We start from the raw sequence: 17,535 nt of genomic DNA on the forward strand, positions 1-17,535 counted from the left end.
ATTATTGATGTAAGTTTATCGAAACTGATACACTGATAATACATGCTATATTATATATCAGGTAAAATTAAATTTTAGCGAAAAATAATAATTTAAAGTTAGAACTGCGTTGGGACACATTCTTTATCGAGTGACCAAGTTAATACTGTGCTAAGATATAATATATATTTTAAATTAAACTGTATACATATAATAGGCGTGCAAATATTAAAATAAATAATAACTTTGATATGAATAAATCTATAAACATAGTATAGATAATATTTTTCATTACTTAGTTGTTTTTAAATTATTTATGTTTATTGTTTATATTATATATTATATATGTAACAGATAGAACTGACTTTTGGAACAACTGTTATTCTAATTAATACTTTTTTTTATCATTAAGAGACCCTAGCGCTACATGTATAATTCAATTTTTTTTATGTTTATTTTTTAGTACTGAAAATAAAAAAAATTTAAATTTGATTAACATTTTTTTGGATAAATTTAAAATTGCCAATTTGTGAATCTGATTATAAGAACAATTTTGATGGTAAAAAGATTTATCTAAGTCAAGTACTTTATTTTTTAGAATGAATTTAAAATATCAATATTTTTTGATTAAATTAATTTGAAACGTAATAACTTCTTTAAAAATATGATTTTTGAGAATTTGCTGACATGAGTATATTTCTTAAATTATATACATATCATATAATTTTAACAATTTTTGTCGTACGTTTAAGTAGCATAATTTTTTTTTTTTTTTTGGTCAAGTTTATCTGTTACATCCTGTATATATATGTATATACATAATAATAAAATGTGTAAGATATTATGTTTTTGGTAGTTGTTTATAATATAAATAATATTAACAAAAATATCGTATTTTCGTTTAAACTTGTAAATATTATATTATATTGAATTTTAAATTTTGTAGAGTATAATATACTTTATCATTGAAAATAGTACTAAAGTACGTAATAAACGTTATATTAACGATCGATAATTCGATTGTATATTTATTTGAAATACAATTTTAAGAGTTACAATAAAACACACGATACGATACTCGGACGTATGAGCGTTTTAGCGTACATCACAGTACTGGAGTACTAGCGCACATTACGCGCAACATTACCAGGATTCACCTCCTTTCCCCTCCATTCATATAGGGAATACCGATGGGCGTTTAACAGTTATATATCTAATCAATCTATGTCCACATGTGCTTAATACAAGATTGAGCAATACCGGTTTTATGTTTTTATAACCGCGTACGACCTACTATAATAGACCTGTGCAATATTAATTTATATTAAAAAAAATGATATTACATAACTGAGGAACTTGAATGGAAAAAAAAACCAATATTTATCAACTATATCCTACTAAAAATACGCGAACATTTTCAAATACATTAACCGATAACATGTCCGCAAAAACGCACAGACAAAATATAGCCGACGATAGACGCTATGTATACCTATTATAACTTTAGGCGCATAGAAAATTTGGCAACGCGTAGAGGTGGAGTCGCATAAACGTAAACGCGGTTAGACCAAATACTAAGTGGTTCAGATAACCCCACCGAATACTACGATGTCAGTATGGTTTGTAATTCTAAATATTACTAATTCACTGTTATCTATTAGGAAAACAGTGTTAAATCGTATGTGCGCCGTGTAGGTCGTATTGTGTATAATAATATTGTGTATAACAAACCGCCTGGGTCATGTTTTCGTCGTCCACCACCGAATGGTGGATTTATATCGCCACGTCGTTTTTGGTCGCGGTAACGGTCATTTATTATTTTTGCATTTCGACGTTTAATAAATGGGAAAAACTAAACGTCCCTTACATTAAACCGATTCCGTTGTTCGGTAACTTCTTGAACGTGGCTAAGGGTATAGACCATATACTGGATTTTTACAATAATCACTATAAAGAGTTTTCTGGTCACAAATACGGAGGACTGTTCCAGATGAGGACACCGTATTTGATGATCCGCGATCCAGAACTGATCAACCACGTGCTAATTAAAGATTTTTCGACGTTCCCCAATCGTGGTGTTTACTCGGACTTCTCGGCAAATCCGTTGTCGGACAACTTGTTCTTCATGGAAAATCCTCAGTGGAAAACAATAAGAAGCAAATTGTCACCTGCGTTCACATCCGCAAAACTCAAGATAATGTATGACCAGATCAAAGAGTGTAGTAAAATATTAATGGAAAATATCAGAAAAGATTTAAAGGAAAACAACAACCAAATAGAAGTAAGAGACATTATGGGAAAGTATTCGACCGATGTCATCGGCACATGTGCTTTCGGGCTCAAGTTAAACGCCATAAGCGATGATGAATCCGCATTTCGTAAGTACGGAAAATCAATATTTATACCTTCACTTAGAACGCTTTTCAGAGAGTTGTGTTTGATGATCAGTCCTGCACTTTTAAAAGTTGTAAGATTTAAAGATTTTCCAAACGACGCGACTGTATTTTTTTTCGACGCGTTTAAAGAAACGATAGCGTATAGACTAGAAAATAAAATTGTCAGAAACGATTTCGTTCATTATTTACTGCAAGCAAGAAACGATCTAGTTTTGAATGAAAATTTGCCCAAACGTGGTAAGATATTTATTTCGTTTAAAATATTGAAACAAAAAATATCAATCGTTGTGTAAAATTTTAAAATTTTGTTTTAGAAAAGTTTACAGAAAAACAAATTGTAGCAAATGCTTTTGTAATGTTTGCTGCTGGGTTTGAAACTGTATCATCGTCTTTAAGTTATTGTTTATATGAACTAGCTTTGCATAAACCTATTCAAGACAAAGTGCGTGAAGAAATTCAATCAAAAATATCTAAAGGTGATGGACAAATTGACAGTGAGTTTTTGATGGATCTCAATTATTTGGAAATGGTTATAGCAGGTAAATAATTGTTTTATTATTTTTGATTATAATATTATTAAAATTAAAATATTAATTTTTATTTGTATCAGTATATGACTTGAATTTTCCGTATAACTTAAATTAATCGATAATCTCCGTAGTTTTATTTTATGTTCTACAATAATTTCGTTTAAAAATAACTATAATTAATTTAAAGATTAAATTACATAACACTTTTTTTTTATGATAAAATTTATAAATTAAATATTCATTTAGACAATATGTTTATTTTTATAGAATCACTCCGTAAGTATCCACCTTTAATTGCTTTGTTCAGAATGGCTTCACAAACATACCGTGTACCCAATGACTCATTAACAATCGAAAAAGGTCAAAAACTAGTAATTCCAATTTATTCACTGCATTACGATAGTAAATATTATCCGGATCCTCAAAAATACGATCCAGAAAGATTTTCACCCGAGGAAAAAGCTAAACGGCCTAATGGTACTTATCTTCCGTTTGGCGATGGACCTAGAAGTTGTATAGGTACATATTTATAAAATATAATTGTTTAAATAATAAAATTGAAAAATATTTTATTTTCAATGTATATACCTACATAATATAAATATTTATATATTTGGGATATCTTCTAGGAAAACGTTTTGCCGAGGTGGAAATGAAATTGGCGTTGGTCGAGTTGTTAACCAAATTTGAAGTGTTTCCTTGTGAAGAAACCGATAATCCATTAACGTTTGCGAATAAATCTTTAACTTTGGTGCCGAAAAATGGTATTTGGTTAAAATTTAAAAAAATTGAATAACTTTAATTAAGGGTTATGTCACATAGTTATTGATTTAAGTTAAAAAAATTAATAGTTTGTATCCTAAGAAATATGTATTGTATTTTATTTTCCATAATATAAATTATATAATGTATAGGTAATTTTATACATTTTTATAAATTTATCTATTATAATTTTTTTAAATATTTTATAAAACTTAAGTATATAGGCTTAAATTTACTTTTTAAATGAAGTATTTGATAAATGTATTCAATTATTTAGTAAGATACCACTAGACAATTTTTAAATATAGAACAAAAGAAATAAACATTTTTTGGAAAAATAAGTTCCAAATAAAAATTATATTTCAAACGATATATACAAATATGCAATTTTATTGTTTAAACGCCGACAGGCGTATGTGGTTTTTTTTTTAATATACTAAATATTTGAATATTATATTGTTTAGGTTTTGAACATTTAAAACATGTCATAATACATTACATGTCATATTTTTTCTACTTACGTACTTGTACAGTTTCCTTCTTTCCATATTCAAATGTTTTGGGTGCTTTTCTACAGATGCACACGAAGAAATGATATATTATGGTAGTTAACGCAAGTTCAACCATGACAGAAACGGACTTTTTTATATTTCAGATCAATATATAGCTAACTCGTACTTGAAAATATTAAATTGTTATAGTACATTTCACGCTTAGAATATGATAAATTATATATCACTATATTATGGTTCATTATACAAGTCAGACCGAAATGTGTTTTTACTTGATATGTTTTTTTTTTAGTGTACAAAGTTTTATTTGGTACTAGTTTGGTCGGTTATCATGTCTTTCTTATTAAAAGTATACCTAATCTAAAAGTTTCATGTTATCCTATACTATACCGTTAGTTAAAAAATTTGATATTTACTTTTATACTACTTGATACTCCATACAAAATATGTAATTTTTAATTAAAACTCGTTTTTCCGAGTACAAACTAAAAATTATTTACTTGTACGATCTTTAAGACGTGAAATAATTTTGACATTTTAATTAAAAAAAAACACTGGTCATTTTTTTTTAATATTTCTATAAAATAATTCTGAGCTTTAATTGTAAATGTGTTTCAATGTAATATACTCGTATATTACAGTGTTATGTTATCGCGTGATGGTCGTTAGAATAAGAATATTAATAATGATTGACCCCCAAAAATACGAGAATGCTATCGTAAGAGATCCGCTTGTTTTTTTCGTTATTATTAGCTATTGAGAACAATACTTACACGAATACCTTATAATATTTCCTTTTATTTTTCCTTTAATGTGAATGTTTTGTATATAAATATAAAATGTGTATATTTTCAAATCATAAGTTAATTTGAAGGAGCAGTATGAATATCTTAACCAGTCGGAAATGGGTCACGGGTTGTAGGTTATTGGCGTATATAGACGAATAGATTGTATTAAATAATATGTTATTTGTTCATACTAATTATTAACTAAGTTTGTATAAGAGGTACTGCGTTAGAACTATAGTATTAGTTGGTTGAAAAGTATATTTAAGTATCAACTGCTTACTATTATCTCACTATCTACATAACCTTCTATTTAAATTTACTTAACTTTTCAATTTTATTTTTATTTTTCTTATATAATTTATCCAAAGTTATGAATAGTTGAACATTTTTAATTTTAACTCCTACAAGGGTTAAAATTTTAATACGAGATTCGATATAAGTTTTTTTTTTACTTTTAATTAAAATAAAAGTTAAGCCTTTTAAGTGGCATCTTAAAGTAGGTATTTCGATAAATTTCAAGTGATATTTATTCTATGAGCTTTTTTAAATCTGTATATAGTTCATGGATATTAACAAATAATTTAATAATATTTAGTATATATCTTATATATTAGTATTATAATAATATTATTAAATAAAATAGTTGATTTGTTTTTGGCGAAGGTGAGTTCAACCATTCGCTTTACTAATAGAAAAATACATTACTAATAGCAATCTAAACGTATAATTAAATATCTCTTAGAAATATACCATACAGACAAGTCGTTTCCGCTCAGAATTACTTTTCGAACACATTTTAATCAATTCCAACTATATTTAATTGCAGGTACGAAGAAGTTATTTTATCTTCTTATACAAAAATATCTTTATAAACTTTCAAAGAATCATGGCCTATCAAACTTAGTTTAAAATCTCAATGTTTTGTACCAATTTAAAATATGATATGAGATGCTGAATTTGTCAGCAAGATAATTAGAACTGATAAATATATTATTACCCATGTGTAAATAACAATAAAATTTTTTTTTTTTAAGGTAGGACAAATCCTTTTTAACAATAATTAATTTTGAAAACTTAAGATTTATGAGATTAGCTTGTCTTGTAGACTGACAATGATATTAACTGAAAGTGGTTAAACGGTAAAAATTTTTTTCCATAATCTATTTATTTTTATTATAGTATAATCCTTACTTAGTCAGTTGATAAAACATAATTATTAAGATTTCTTGTTTTATAATTAGATTGGTAAGTGATTATATATTAAATCTTAGAAAATAAACTATTACCTATTGATATAAACGGATTTCCTTACATTGGAATTTACTAATTTTTACAGTATAGAATCGTTGTTTATTGCCGCGAATATGATACATCATAAACTTAAAACTAATATAATCTATAAAAGTTGTTATTATTATTCATTAACGACCTATTAATTTGTTTTTATTAAATGTTATCAACTATTATATGTCTATATGAATGATAAATGAAAGTTAAAACATATATACAATTTAATAGATTAAAATGAAAAAAAATAATTATTTTTATTATATGATTATTAATGTTTTAACTAACTTGTTGTACATTTCTATTAAAAAAATATCTTGTCCGCTTTATAAATGTACACGGTTGGCTTATTTTTCTTTTTTTACACTATAAATAATACCTTTTCATATTGTATAAGTCCTACAAATTGCAAATTTCCCAGTAAATGTGAAAAAATGTGTACACAAATATGAAACTGTAATTAACTATATATTGCGAATTGGCCATGAAAAGTAAAAACGTGGTTTCTCAATTGCTAAAAGTAAACCTCCTACTTATTCAACCTACTATTATGAAACAACATAATAATAAATAAAACATTTATATTATAAATATAGTGTTATTAATATGAAGAACAAAGAATAAAATAAATTAAAATCGGACCAACTGCACAAAATCTTGAGACTACGAATGAGGAATAAATACAAAAAAAATACACAATGCATTTAAAAAAAAGTGATTTGTATAAATCGATATAGATATTTCGTGCCATTTAGAAACAAAATGGAAGAAGTGTTATTAAAGCTAACAATCTATATAATATTTTTAGGTAAAAGGATAAAATGAAGAAATCATTTGAACAAAATATCAATATAATAAGTCACAGACAATAAACATTAGTAACTTAATTTTTGCTTAATATTATGGTCGTTATACTGAAAACTTATCAAAAGTATAGAATTATACTTGAAGTTTACTAAAAAGTCAAAAGTAATTTCGTAAATTGCGTTGATGTAATAATGAACAAAAGAGTACTCTATATTTGAAAATTTAATTTTATAAAAATGTATAGTAATTTTTTAACAAAATCGTTTGTTTATTGAAGAAATATTAAATTTTATTTTTTAATAAATTTATGAAAAGTATTCCATCTCAAAGATTCAAAAATATTTTAAAACTACTTTAACTGATGGTAGGTATGTGTTTCTTGGACTCGTTTATATTATATTTTTTTCTTGTCATTTGCAGATTTCATTAAATATATTTCTCTTTCATAATTTTGAACATTTCTGCTTAAAACCACTTTCAGTTGTCAAACATAACATTTATTTCTATTATTTCTTTTAAGAATTTTATACACTTTCCATTTTATTTTTATGTTGTTCTAAGTTTGTCGTTTTCCATTATTATTTTTTACTACTCCAATAAATAACCTTCGTTATCTCTTCTGTAAAATTCACTTTGTACCCACAGACTAAAAAAACGGCTAACCTAACCTCACCGGTCAATCTACGTCTTACTTGCAGTTTGGGTACAGGTCGATTATTTATTTAACTCACTCCTCAAGATTAAGTATACTTTTTTATTTGTGAAACACAAATAGTATAATATAATCGAACATTATGACATAAGAAATTATTTACGTAAGAGTGCTAATCGAAAATATTATTTCACTCGAGTTGGAGACGACTGTCCGAGATATCGTTCAAATATTAAACATTCATATTTTAATATGTGTGACACACACACACACACACACACACATACACATAATATATAAATATACTTATACTATAATCATAATATTTAATAATATATAATAATAGTCGTATTAAGATAAGTGTAGCCCGCAGAATTTAAATTATACAGTGGAAAATTAGGGTGGTAGCATTGGTCCAACACTATAATAATAGCTTTTAAAAACAGTGCCTATATAGTTCGACGCAGATCGATAATGATCATCATAATATATGGCTACTCGTGACGTTGAATATATGGTAACATTAGCTTTTTGTAGAAAATGTATCTATTATATTATAGTTAAAACCATACCATAAAATATAATATTCATAATAGTTTAGACTTTAGAAGACACGGGGCTGGAACTTATGAGGGTTTAGCCCCCTCAAATACTTCCAAACCCCTGTCAAAACATGTCACACTTGATGGGAATTACAGTTTTATATAGCTCATAAAATTTGAGCAATATAATTTCATTATTTAAAGTTGTTTATACATTTGATTCTATTTTATGAAAATTTTATTTTTCAAGTCAATAGTTTTTTTTCATGTATTTAACCCGACCCAACTCGTCCTAAAAATATATACGTTGACTTACTCGATATATATGCACGTAATAGTTGAACGCATTTTGAATTCATTTTTTTGAAATTTATTTTTATCATTTATTGTTTATTGTTAAATAGTTAATAATTTATGGTTAAATGTATTGACGTTTTTAAACCATTGATCGGTCCGCGTGTTTATGTATTGTTTTTTAGACCATTCAAATATAAGTATTTTTTGAAAAAAAATTGTTTAAAATTCAACTAATTTCCACCTATGTGTGGAGACATCTTATCGAGTACGAAAACGACGCTTCCGCAATCGTAATAAAGTCGTATTGTAATACTTACAACGAATATGGCCACCCAGGCCAGGCCGATATTGTCGAACGATATGGTGCCCTGGAACGGATTCTCACCCTGCGACTTGCACTCCGTGTAGTAGTGATTCCAGTTGACACACGACCCGTTGCCGAGTGCCATGTTGGCCGTGGCGTTGCAAATCAGCGCATCGTGACCGCGCGTGGGCGGCAAGTCGAAACACGAGTGCATGCCGTTGTCGTCGTTTTTCGAACAAATGTAATCTTTTTCTTCGTCGTTCAGCGTATAGTATGCCGGCAACATCCTGCGAAAAATCACACATCGGACGACTGTATTATAGTGCACGTTTTTACGTTATTATATTGCTTATAAAGTATACATGTAATTATATATTTTATAGTTTATACTAATAGTTGTGGTCTAAAACAGTGTTCGCCAATGAATATTGTTAGAGGATTCCATTATGGATATAGGAAATGTTTGGGGGTCATAAAAATGTAGCGTACCTACGTGATTAAATTAATAAAGTAAAGACAAATACAAGAAAATTAAATTAAAACTAATGACATCTTTATTTACTAACGATCAAACATATGCCTAGTATTCAAATATTTTAGAGTGAGTGGCACAGACGCAGATTGTCCACTGAATTTTTTTTTTAAATATTTTAAAAACATCTCTACTAATTTCAATATTATTATGATTAGTTACCAATATCATTTTAATCATGATGAAAACAATTCTTTGGATAATTTAAGTATGACATTAATCGAGTAATGAAATACTGTGTACTTACTTAAAATAAAATATATAAATTCAAACTCAGTGTTTTTATTCATATAAATATTATAATAAACATTTAAATATATGAACGTAAGTTAAGAGTTAAATATTTAATACATTTTACTATTTGTGATTGGTTACATTATATTTTACTAAATATTTAACTTAATAAATAAATTATTTGATTTAGTCAAAAAAACTCACAAAAACTTAATTTGAATACCTATCTTAGGCAGTGGTGAAGTCGTAAATATTTTTTTGGGTATACGCCTAAATTGAGAAATATGTAATACGTGGGGGGCTCTGCCCCTAGTCTAAGCTAATAGAAAGGTTTAACTTACTACAAATTATTATTTATTTAACTAATAATTTTAGAAATTTATATTGTACATTTACAACCTGATTAATATAAAAAACTAAGACAAAAATTAAAAATAAATAAAATTATTGTTTGAAATAAAAACATTGATTTAACTATTTTTTTTTTTTTAAATATGCATTTATATGTGCAAAATAAAATTTCAAAAATATACAGCTTTACGTGAAATCATGAAACGTATTTTTTTCGTACTCTGCTTTTTATATGACTGTGCAAAACAAATATGCAAATGCTTCAATAGTCTTCAATCCCTCCCAATGATTACCTTTGCCCAAACAACAAATTTTATTGGCGGTGATCAGGTGTGCGGTTGCACCCCTTAATTTTAAAATAGTTTCAATTGGCCTTCGCCCTGATGAAATAATGCGCGATTGAATTGTATTTTAATTTTTTTTACTGAGATTTATCAATATTGATATATTGTCAATCATGGTTACAACTTTAAATTCCATTGGCTATAGACAAATATCGTGCTATCATTTTTTTATTATATTTTAGTTTTTAAATTGATTTTTCCTATTTATGTATTGATGCGATAAATTCGGGCCACCATTCATAGTGTATGGAAATAATTATGGAAAGCAGGATAATGTACATATGTCATATACGATACACATTACATTTATATCTATTTTGGCTGCGTACGAGTTGATTCCTGGGTAGGTACCTATTTACCTACACCGGAAGGAATACGATTCCGCACGTTCTATTATTTATTGAAATACAATAGGAATTGGGTACAACGTTGTAGAATTTATTTACGTTTAGAGTCGTCATTACAAAAATATTAAATTTAATACAATTTCTTCTTATAGAGTCGTCATTATAAAAATTTAATTTAATACAATTTCTTTCCTCGGTACATAAAGCCAATAGAAATTAAATACTTTTATAATATATTATTATAATTATTAAAATGATCGACGCTATCTACGCCGGATGCAGCACGCTCCCAACACAAAGCGCTTGACGCTTCACCACACCGTGACCAAACGGCGAGGACGGCGCGGGCGTCTCATCCAGGCGAAGCCAACCCACGATCTCGCCAAGGCTATCTATGACTTCTGGACCTTTGGCCGGCTCCAAGATCGTGCAGCGGTCCTCCGCGAGTTTCACGTCGGTGGACTGGCCTGCGGACTCGTCGGCGAATTCATCGGCGGACCTGTCGGCGAACTTGTCGGCGGACACGTCGGTGGGCTTGTCGGTGGGCACGTCGGCGGACTTGTTGGCGGACTTGTCAGCTTCTATCCAGGTGTTTTCGATTACTGTGATCCGGTCTTGGATGGTTTGAAGCTCCTGGAACGCGTAGTCCAAGAACGCGTTGATATCGGTGAATCGAGAATCCATATTTTTATGAAGAAATGCGAAAGTGTGTACGTCTTAGGATTTAGATTGACAAAATAACAAATAAACATGTTAAGAATATCGTCGCTTACCACCGTGGCAGATTATTTCGAAAATCGCCCGGACGACGAGCACAGCGTTGTTTAGTACAACCCAGCAAATACCTGTATGTTCATCAATTCTAATCGCGATCGACATTAGGATTTTGTGGACCCGTTTATTTTTCCGAAAATTATTATTTTTATCGATATATTATATTATCTAGTAATATATCATAATAATTGATTATGGTAATTTTGGTATATGATATTATTTTTTATACAGATCTCGAAATAGTCGAGAAAATACAATATAAATAATGGTATACTCATTTTTATTTTTATCATATTATATGGTAATGTGAATTTTAAGTTTAAACTTTTACATTACTATGAAATGTTATCAAACTGTGTGCTATTATAATATTACGAGTACCTATACGTCCTATACCATATTAAGTTAATAATAAATCAGTAATAATTTAAATTTTCGCTCCAAACATATTACCTATTAATAGGTTCGTTTTTCATTCATGTTTTTTATTTCACGCGTGCAGATTGGTAATAATATAATATGCTACCCGTTTTTCTAATTAGTAATATATTTTTTAACGATTTTCTGCAGCTATTCATACACAATTACATCATTTAAATTCGAACACAGTGAAAATATATTAAAAACAATTGAACTTATTCATGATTCATTTTAACTTTGAAGAATACATTATATAATACAGGCATCGGTTATTTTTCAATCATTTTGAATAATATCAGACAAAACTCCGGAGATCTCATAGTTCTTCTGGGCGACTTCTGATTGTGGTCCGTACAAAGTATAAATAATGTATTTTCAATGGTTGTTCAAATTAAATATACATCTCGATTGTGTCTTATGTATTTTAATGTAAATATAATATAGCACATTCACGCGAACTAACAATTATTTATGTATATTTGCCACTTTATAATTCTTTTTTTATGTATGCATATAATCAATTCGACTATGTATGCATTTAATTATCTACGTTGCACTTGTAATGTATTTTAATCATTTTTCTATGTATAATATATAATATATCATGTTACAGCGTGTGAGATAGACTTTTGAATTTCAAACGACTGTAAAAGACAATTGTGCTAAGGTAATTTTAATATTTAAACAAATGGTATAACCTTTCAGACATTTTTCAAAATGTCTTACTTAAATACAAAAAAGTTAAATGTCTTTCAATAGTGTATACAGCTCCAAATGTAAGTTTTAAATTGAGTTTTGAAGATGATAATACAAATATTTCGCGAAAATGTCCAGTCTCTACTCTCTACTCTTTACCGTTATTAATTTATAAATTAAAACATAAATAACATTAGGCTTTCTCTGCCAAACACAAAAACATTGAACCATGTATGTGTATTTTATATTATATCATATATGTTATTAAAATTATGATTTAATATAATAGTAATTATAATATATTCTTAGGTTGTAATTTATTCATGTACCAAATAGTTTAAAAATAGTACATAACAAAATACATTTTTAGACCATTTATCATTAAAATACAAGTATATATAAAAATAACTTCTATATATTTGTGTATGCGAAATAATATTATTTGATAGAACGTGAAATATTCATATTTTGTTTGTTCTATTATAAATTTATGTTTAGAGGAAAACTGAATTTGCGTTTAATATAAATTATAAATGCAATTTTCAAAACCAATTTGTTATTTCCTATTTAGATTTCAATTGTTATAGTTTTTCAGTAACTAAATAAAGTATTGAATAAAATGTTTATATTTTGAAATTCAACATCAAGAATTCTATATGAGGTTACTGTGCGAAGAACTTGTATCCTAACACAAGTTAATATGTGATTTTGTCATAGTATATTATTTAATTAAAATACAATAACATAAAAAATTTGTTTAAATCTTCATAATTACTCAAATAACTATGCTCTATTAATTGTATTGATTAATTAAGTTAATTTATTTTAAATATTAAACAAATGTATTGACTACACATTAGCTATTAGCATTTCACATTATGCCTTAGCATAATAACTACTATAATTTCAAACATTGATAAATCTATGAAACATTACAAGTTTGATTCATGAGATATAAAGTTAGTTTTAGTTCTGTTTGTACACCTTACTATGTATATTGTATATATATACAATTTATAATAATAACAACAATGAACGAATATCTAAGCTTAATGAAACCGAATATACATTATTTAATATTCGATTAAAAACAAAGCTTAAAATGCCAGAGGGATTGAAAACATAGAACGTTAATTATATATACCTAAATGTTAACCGAGAGTTTCTATTTACAATGTAAATTAACTTACAAATTATTTTCTACAGACGAGTTTATTCTCTTCACCGAAATGTTTTAGATTATATGATAAAGAGAATTCACTTAAACAGCAAAATTTTAAAGTTTGATATATTAAAATTAATTGCACTAGACTTTATACACTATCTTTCTTGATTGAATTATAAATGTAGGTACTCGTTAGGCATTCAGATTAAAGTGAATTAGTTGTGATTGAATTCAGACACGTGCGTTGATAAATAAATATAATTCGATTATAAAAAGTGTATTATATTATTAAACTAAAAAGATTATTTTGAGTCAAAGCATAAAAGCCTATACGATTTACTACAGCATTGCACTATTCTATAATAAACACGTTTTACAATAGCAAAATAAAATAAGATTATGTGCTATATTATATATAGTTGGCAATTGTCTATAGTTTAAAGGGTGTTGACTATGAATATATGGGAAACAGTATAGATGTGGCAGTAAGGCGTCTTTGGACCTTTTAAAATATACAATCGGATTGTTTTTGAAATGTAATCAAATTAAAAAAGGCGCCCCGTTCGTTTAATAAATCGGATAAATCTACCGATTGTCGCTTTCAATGACTAGTAATTTTTATTTATTTATTTTTTCTCCGCAAATAGAAACATTAAACCGTCAAACGGACCGGAATGCGCTGTGCGTATTCGAAAGGCACGAAAAACGTTTCGGGTATGGCTTAAAAAGGGGGTACGTACACAATATTATGTATATACAGGGGTGTCTGCCGTTGGCGTGTACCGTCGTCGGATTTAAATTAAACAGTGATTTATAAGTATATGGATCCAGAAGGTGTGGGGCCATACCGCGACGGCTCGGGGTCGTAGGACGAGAAGGGTAGATCCGAAGCGGCGGCGGCGGCGGTGGCGGCGGCGAGGAGGAGGTGCAGGCGCGTTCGATTTTATTTATTATGTAAAGGTCAACCGACGACGACAGTAGTGGCGAAACGGGCGATCTAGCCGTACACGGCCACCGGCAGCCAGAAGAAATCTATTTTCGATATTTTGACACATTTGCCGGGCGGTCGCCGAGCAGGGCGGTCGTGTGCTCCGGTAAGAGGACATAAGTCGTCGCCGTGAGCGGTTCGTCGAGGGCGTATAATTCGTACGTCCGCGTAGCCAGTCTTCGTATATTATATTCTAATGAAATAATAATATGGCATTGCGTGCGCGTGACCGGCGCGCTTATGGGGGTTTATGCGTGAGGTTCGGCGAGTGAGTTTGTCGTGTCGCGTTTGGGGTGTAGTGCAAAGAAATGGACGAGAGAAAATGTGTGTAACACGGCGGAGGAGGAAAAATGGCATTAAAAACGAACGAGAAAGATACAGGTGGAGGAGGAAAACAATTACCATGGACGGTATCCCGCGAGACAGTGTAACAAAACCAAACAATGTACACGGAGACAGAACAATACACCTGCTGTTGCATCGAACTGCTGACGCCACCGCTATACAGCTTTGCCGCCGCCCAGCTTGCGGTCCACTCGAATTGATCCGCAGCAGCCGCCGCGTATTATTATTATTATTATTATTATTATAACTCTGTCTCTCCGCCTCTGTCTTTGTCGCACTCTCACGTCGTGCGCTTTCCGCCCGTCTCTTTGTCTCTCTATACATATATAAATTATTTTACTCTTCGGAACGGCTGCACCGCCCCACTACCCTCTGTCGCGGTGCTATACGGAAACGCGTCTGTCCGCGAACTTTTTTCACTACCGCGGTAGTGGTATCCGCCTCCGTATTGTATTATACCGGCTTATCACGAGTCTGACCAAGATTATCGTGTGTGACCTCATTCACGACGTACAATAAATCCCGTCGACGGTTTAAGGTCACCGTCACAAACGACATCGGTAGATGGTTTTTCAATAATATAACGAATAAACGCCCCTTTCCCCCGCCACCCCATAATATGATATCGTGCTTATTTAAACCCAGAGTTCGCGATAATCGTATAATATTTATATATAATAGCGGATTTGTACGTTTACCTTTTATACATGTATGAGGACAAACGCATATATTATATAGTTTATTAAAAATATTAGTGATATACTGAAAGTTGTAACGTAAACATATAATAACAAATAATACAACTAACTGTGTAATTACTGTAGTAGTTCTTACCAATAGATTTTTTTTTTTTTGTATGTATAAATATATATTTGAGTTTACTATAATCATATAATATTTAAATCGAAAACAAAAATGTTAAGAAAGGATAAAAGCTATTTTATATTGTTTTTAATTATTACATTTATCAGTTATTTTTGTAATACTTTGTATATGCACTGGAATATTTAGCGTTTTTTTTGTAAGACAAGATCATCTGTTCCGTTTTATAGACTAAAAAAGAGTAGAGGGCTTACTTAAATTCATATTCTACACACCTGTGTGTTTTTTATTATTTTATACACAATCACATTATACAATTTCTACAATATTATACACTTAAAATAATAAACACAGCTGCTTGTACACAAAATAGTATACGTTCTTCAAAATCAATATTTTTTAACTCTCTGCTGTCATTACTTAGACGACTCTTCAAAATCAAGTACATCAATAAAGTTATCTTTACAACAAATTATTGTTGTTTACATATATATAAATAATTGTGTTCAGCTTCATGAAAAATTGATAAGGTCACCCTTAAAGTATTTTCAAATTACAAATCTTAAACCTATTATAAACTGGATAATATGGTTAAATTGAATATTGTTTAGTAAGTATTTTATTACTATATTATTATATTTATATAATCCACGGTTTACCTATTTCAGATAATTATAGTTGCATTAATTTTTTTTTAATTGAAAAACTAAAACTAAAATACTTCACTAGATAATGAATTATTTTAGATTCTGAGAAGAGCGATAAGTAGATTTAAGGTTATAGGGGCATATTCACAATGATGTGTGAATTTTTTTGTTTTCGTTTTACTTTAGAAGAATTAAAAATGATAAAAAACATAGATAGGTATAAAAACTGAAAAATAAAAAATTCAAAGTATTTTTCAAAATAATTGGTAAAAAAATAAAAAAAAATTAACTACAACAAAATTTACGTACTACCAATTTTTGACCAAATCGATTATGTCATTTTATTATATTTAAAAAATAAAAAATAAATATCTATTTTTTGAGCATAAAATAATTTTCAAAATATTTTGACATTTATTATTATTTTTTATTTTTTTATTCAAGTTGATAAAATATGTGTTTGTTAGTTTAAAAGCGAAAGGTTCCCTATACTTTGTAACGTTGGTATTATATTTATTGTTATTTCCAGTATACAATGAATTATTATTATTTGAACTTATTTTATGATATTATTTATAACACATATTGCACATTACTGTATCAACCGTATTGTTTATTTGAAATTAAATTATCAGGTTATAGTAATATTAATAAATAATAAAATATCCTTAGAAACAGAGCCATCAAACAGAGTATATAGCCGTTTCCACTCAGAATTGTTTTCTGTAATTTAATTCAAATTCGACACATCATTTACAGCAATCTATTCAACGATAAGATACATTTTAACTTACCATACAACAAGAAAAATGCTTTAATTTTTTTTTCTTTTAGTTGTAAGTTTAAAAAAAATAATTTACTACCTACAATTTTATACCTATATACACCCGTATACATGTTAGTTATAATTTTTATGATATTACAATAAAAATATAATTTATTGATTTTAAATTTTTGTAGACAAATTTTTAATCAAGAATACATTCATTGATTTAATTTGAAACATAAATTCTA

At 28.5% G+C, this 17,535-nt stretch overlaps 2 protein-coding genes across 3 annotated transcripts in view; one reads left to right on the forward strand and one right to left on the reverse strand.

Annotated features, from left to right (window-relative positions):
* The window catches only part of LOC132920321 (voltage-dependent T-type calcium channel subunit alpha-1H), a 236,979-nt gene that overhangs the window by 111,228 nt on the left and 108,216 nt on the right, over positions 1-17,535 (reverse strand). For both annotated transcript variants that reach the window (XM_060982614.1, XM_060982615.1), the window contains exon 7: positions 8,870-9,143. In XM_060982614.1, the coding sequence (XP_060838597.1) occupies positions 8,870-9,143 (274 nt within the window). The remainder of the gene's footprint in view (positions 1-8,869; positions 9,144-17,535) is intronic.
* Positions 1,632-4,183, forward strand: LOC132920323 (probable cytochrome P450 6a14). Its single transcript, XM_060982617.1, has 4 exons — positions 1,632-2,612; positions 2,690-2,914; positions 3,173-3,424; positions 3,535-4,183. The coding sequence occupies exons 1-4, from the start codon at positions 1,721-1,723 to the stop codon at positions 3,699-3,701; spliced, it is 1,536 nt and encodes a 511-aa protein (XP_060838600.1). The 5' UTR covers positions 1,632-1,720; the 3' UTR covers positions 3,702-4,183.

Source organism: Rhopalosiphum padi, chromosome 2 (assembly GCF_020882245.1).
Source record: "Rhopalosiphum padi isolate XX-2018 chromosome 2, ASM2088224v1, whole genome shotgun sequence".
Lineage (NCBI taxonomy): Eukaryota > Metazoa > Arthropoda > Insecta > Hemiptera > Aphididae > Rhopalosiphum > Rhopalosiphum padi.

Excerpts from the sequence above, each read along its gene's own strand:
- LOC132920323 (XM_060982617.1), top strand. The coding sequence starts at position 1,721 with ATGTTTTCGTCGTCCACCACCGAATGGTGGATTTATATCGCCACGTCG. Across the intron at positions 2,915-3,172 it reads TTTGGAAATGGTTATAGCAG|AATCACTCCGTAAGTATCCA; the intron begins GTAAATAATTGT and ends TTATTTTTATAG. Across the intron at positions 3,425-3,534 it reads TGGACCTAGAAGTTGTATAG|GAAAACGTTTTGCCGAGGTG; the intron begins GTACATATTTAT and ends GATATCTTCTAG.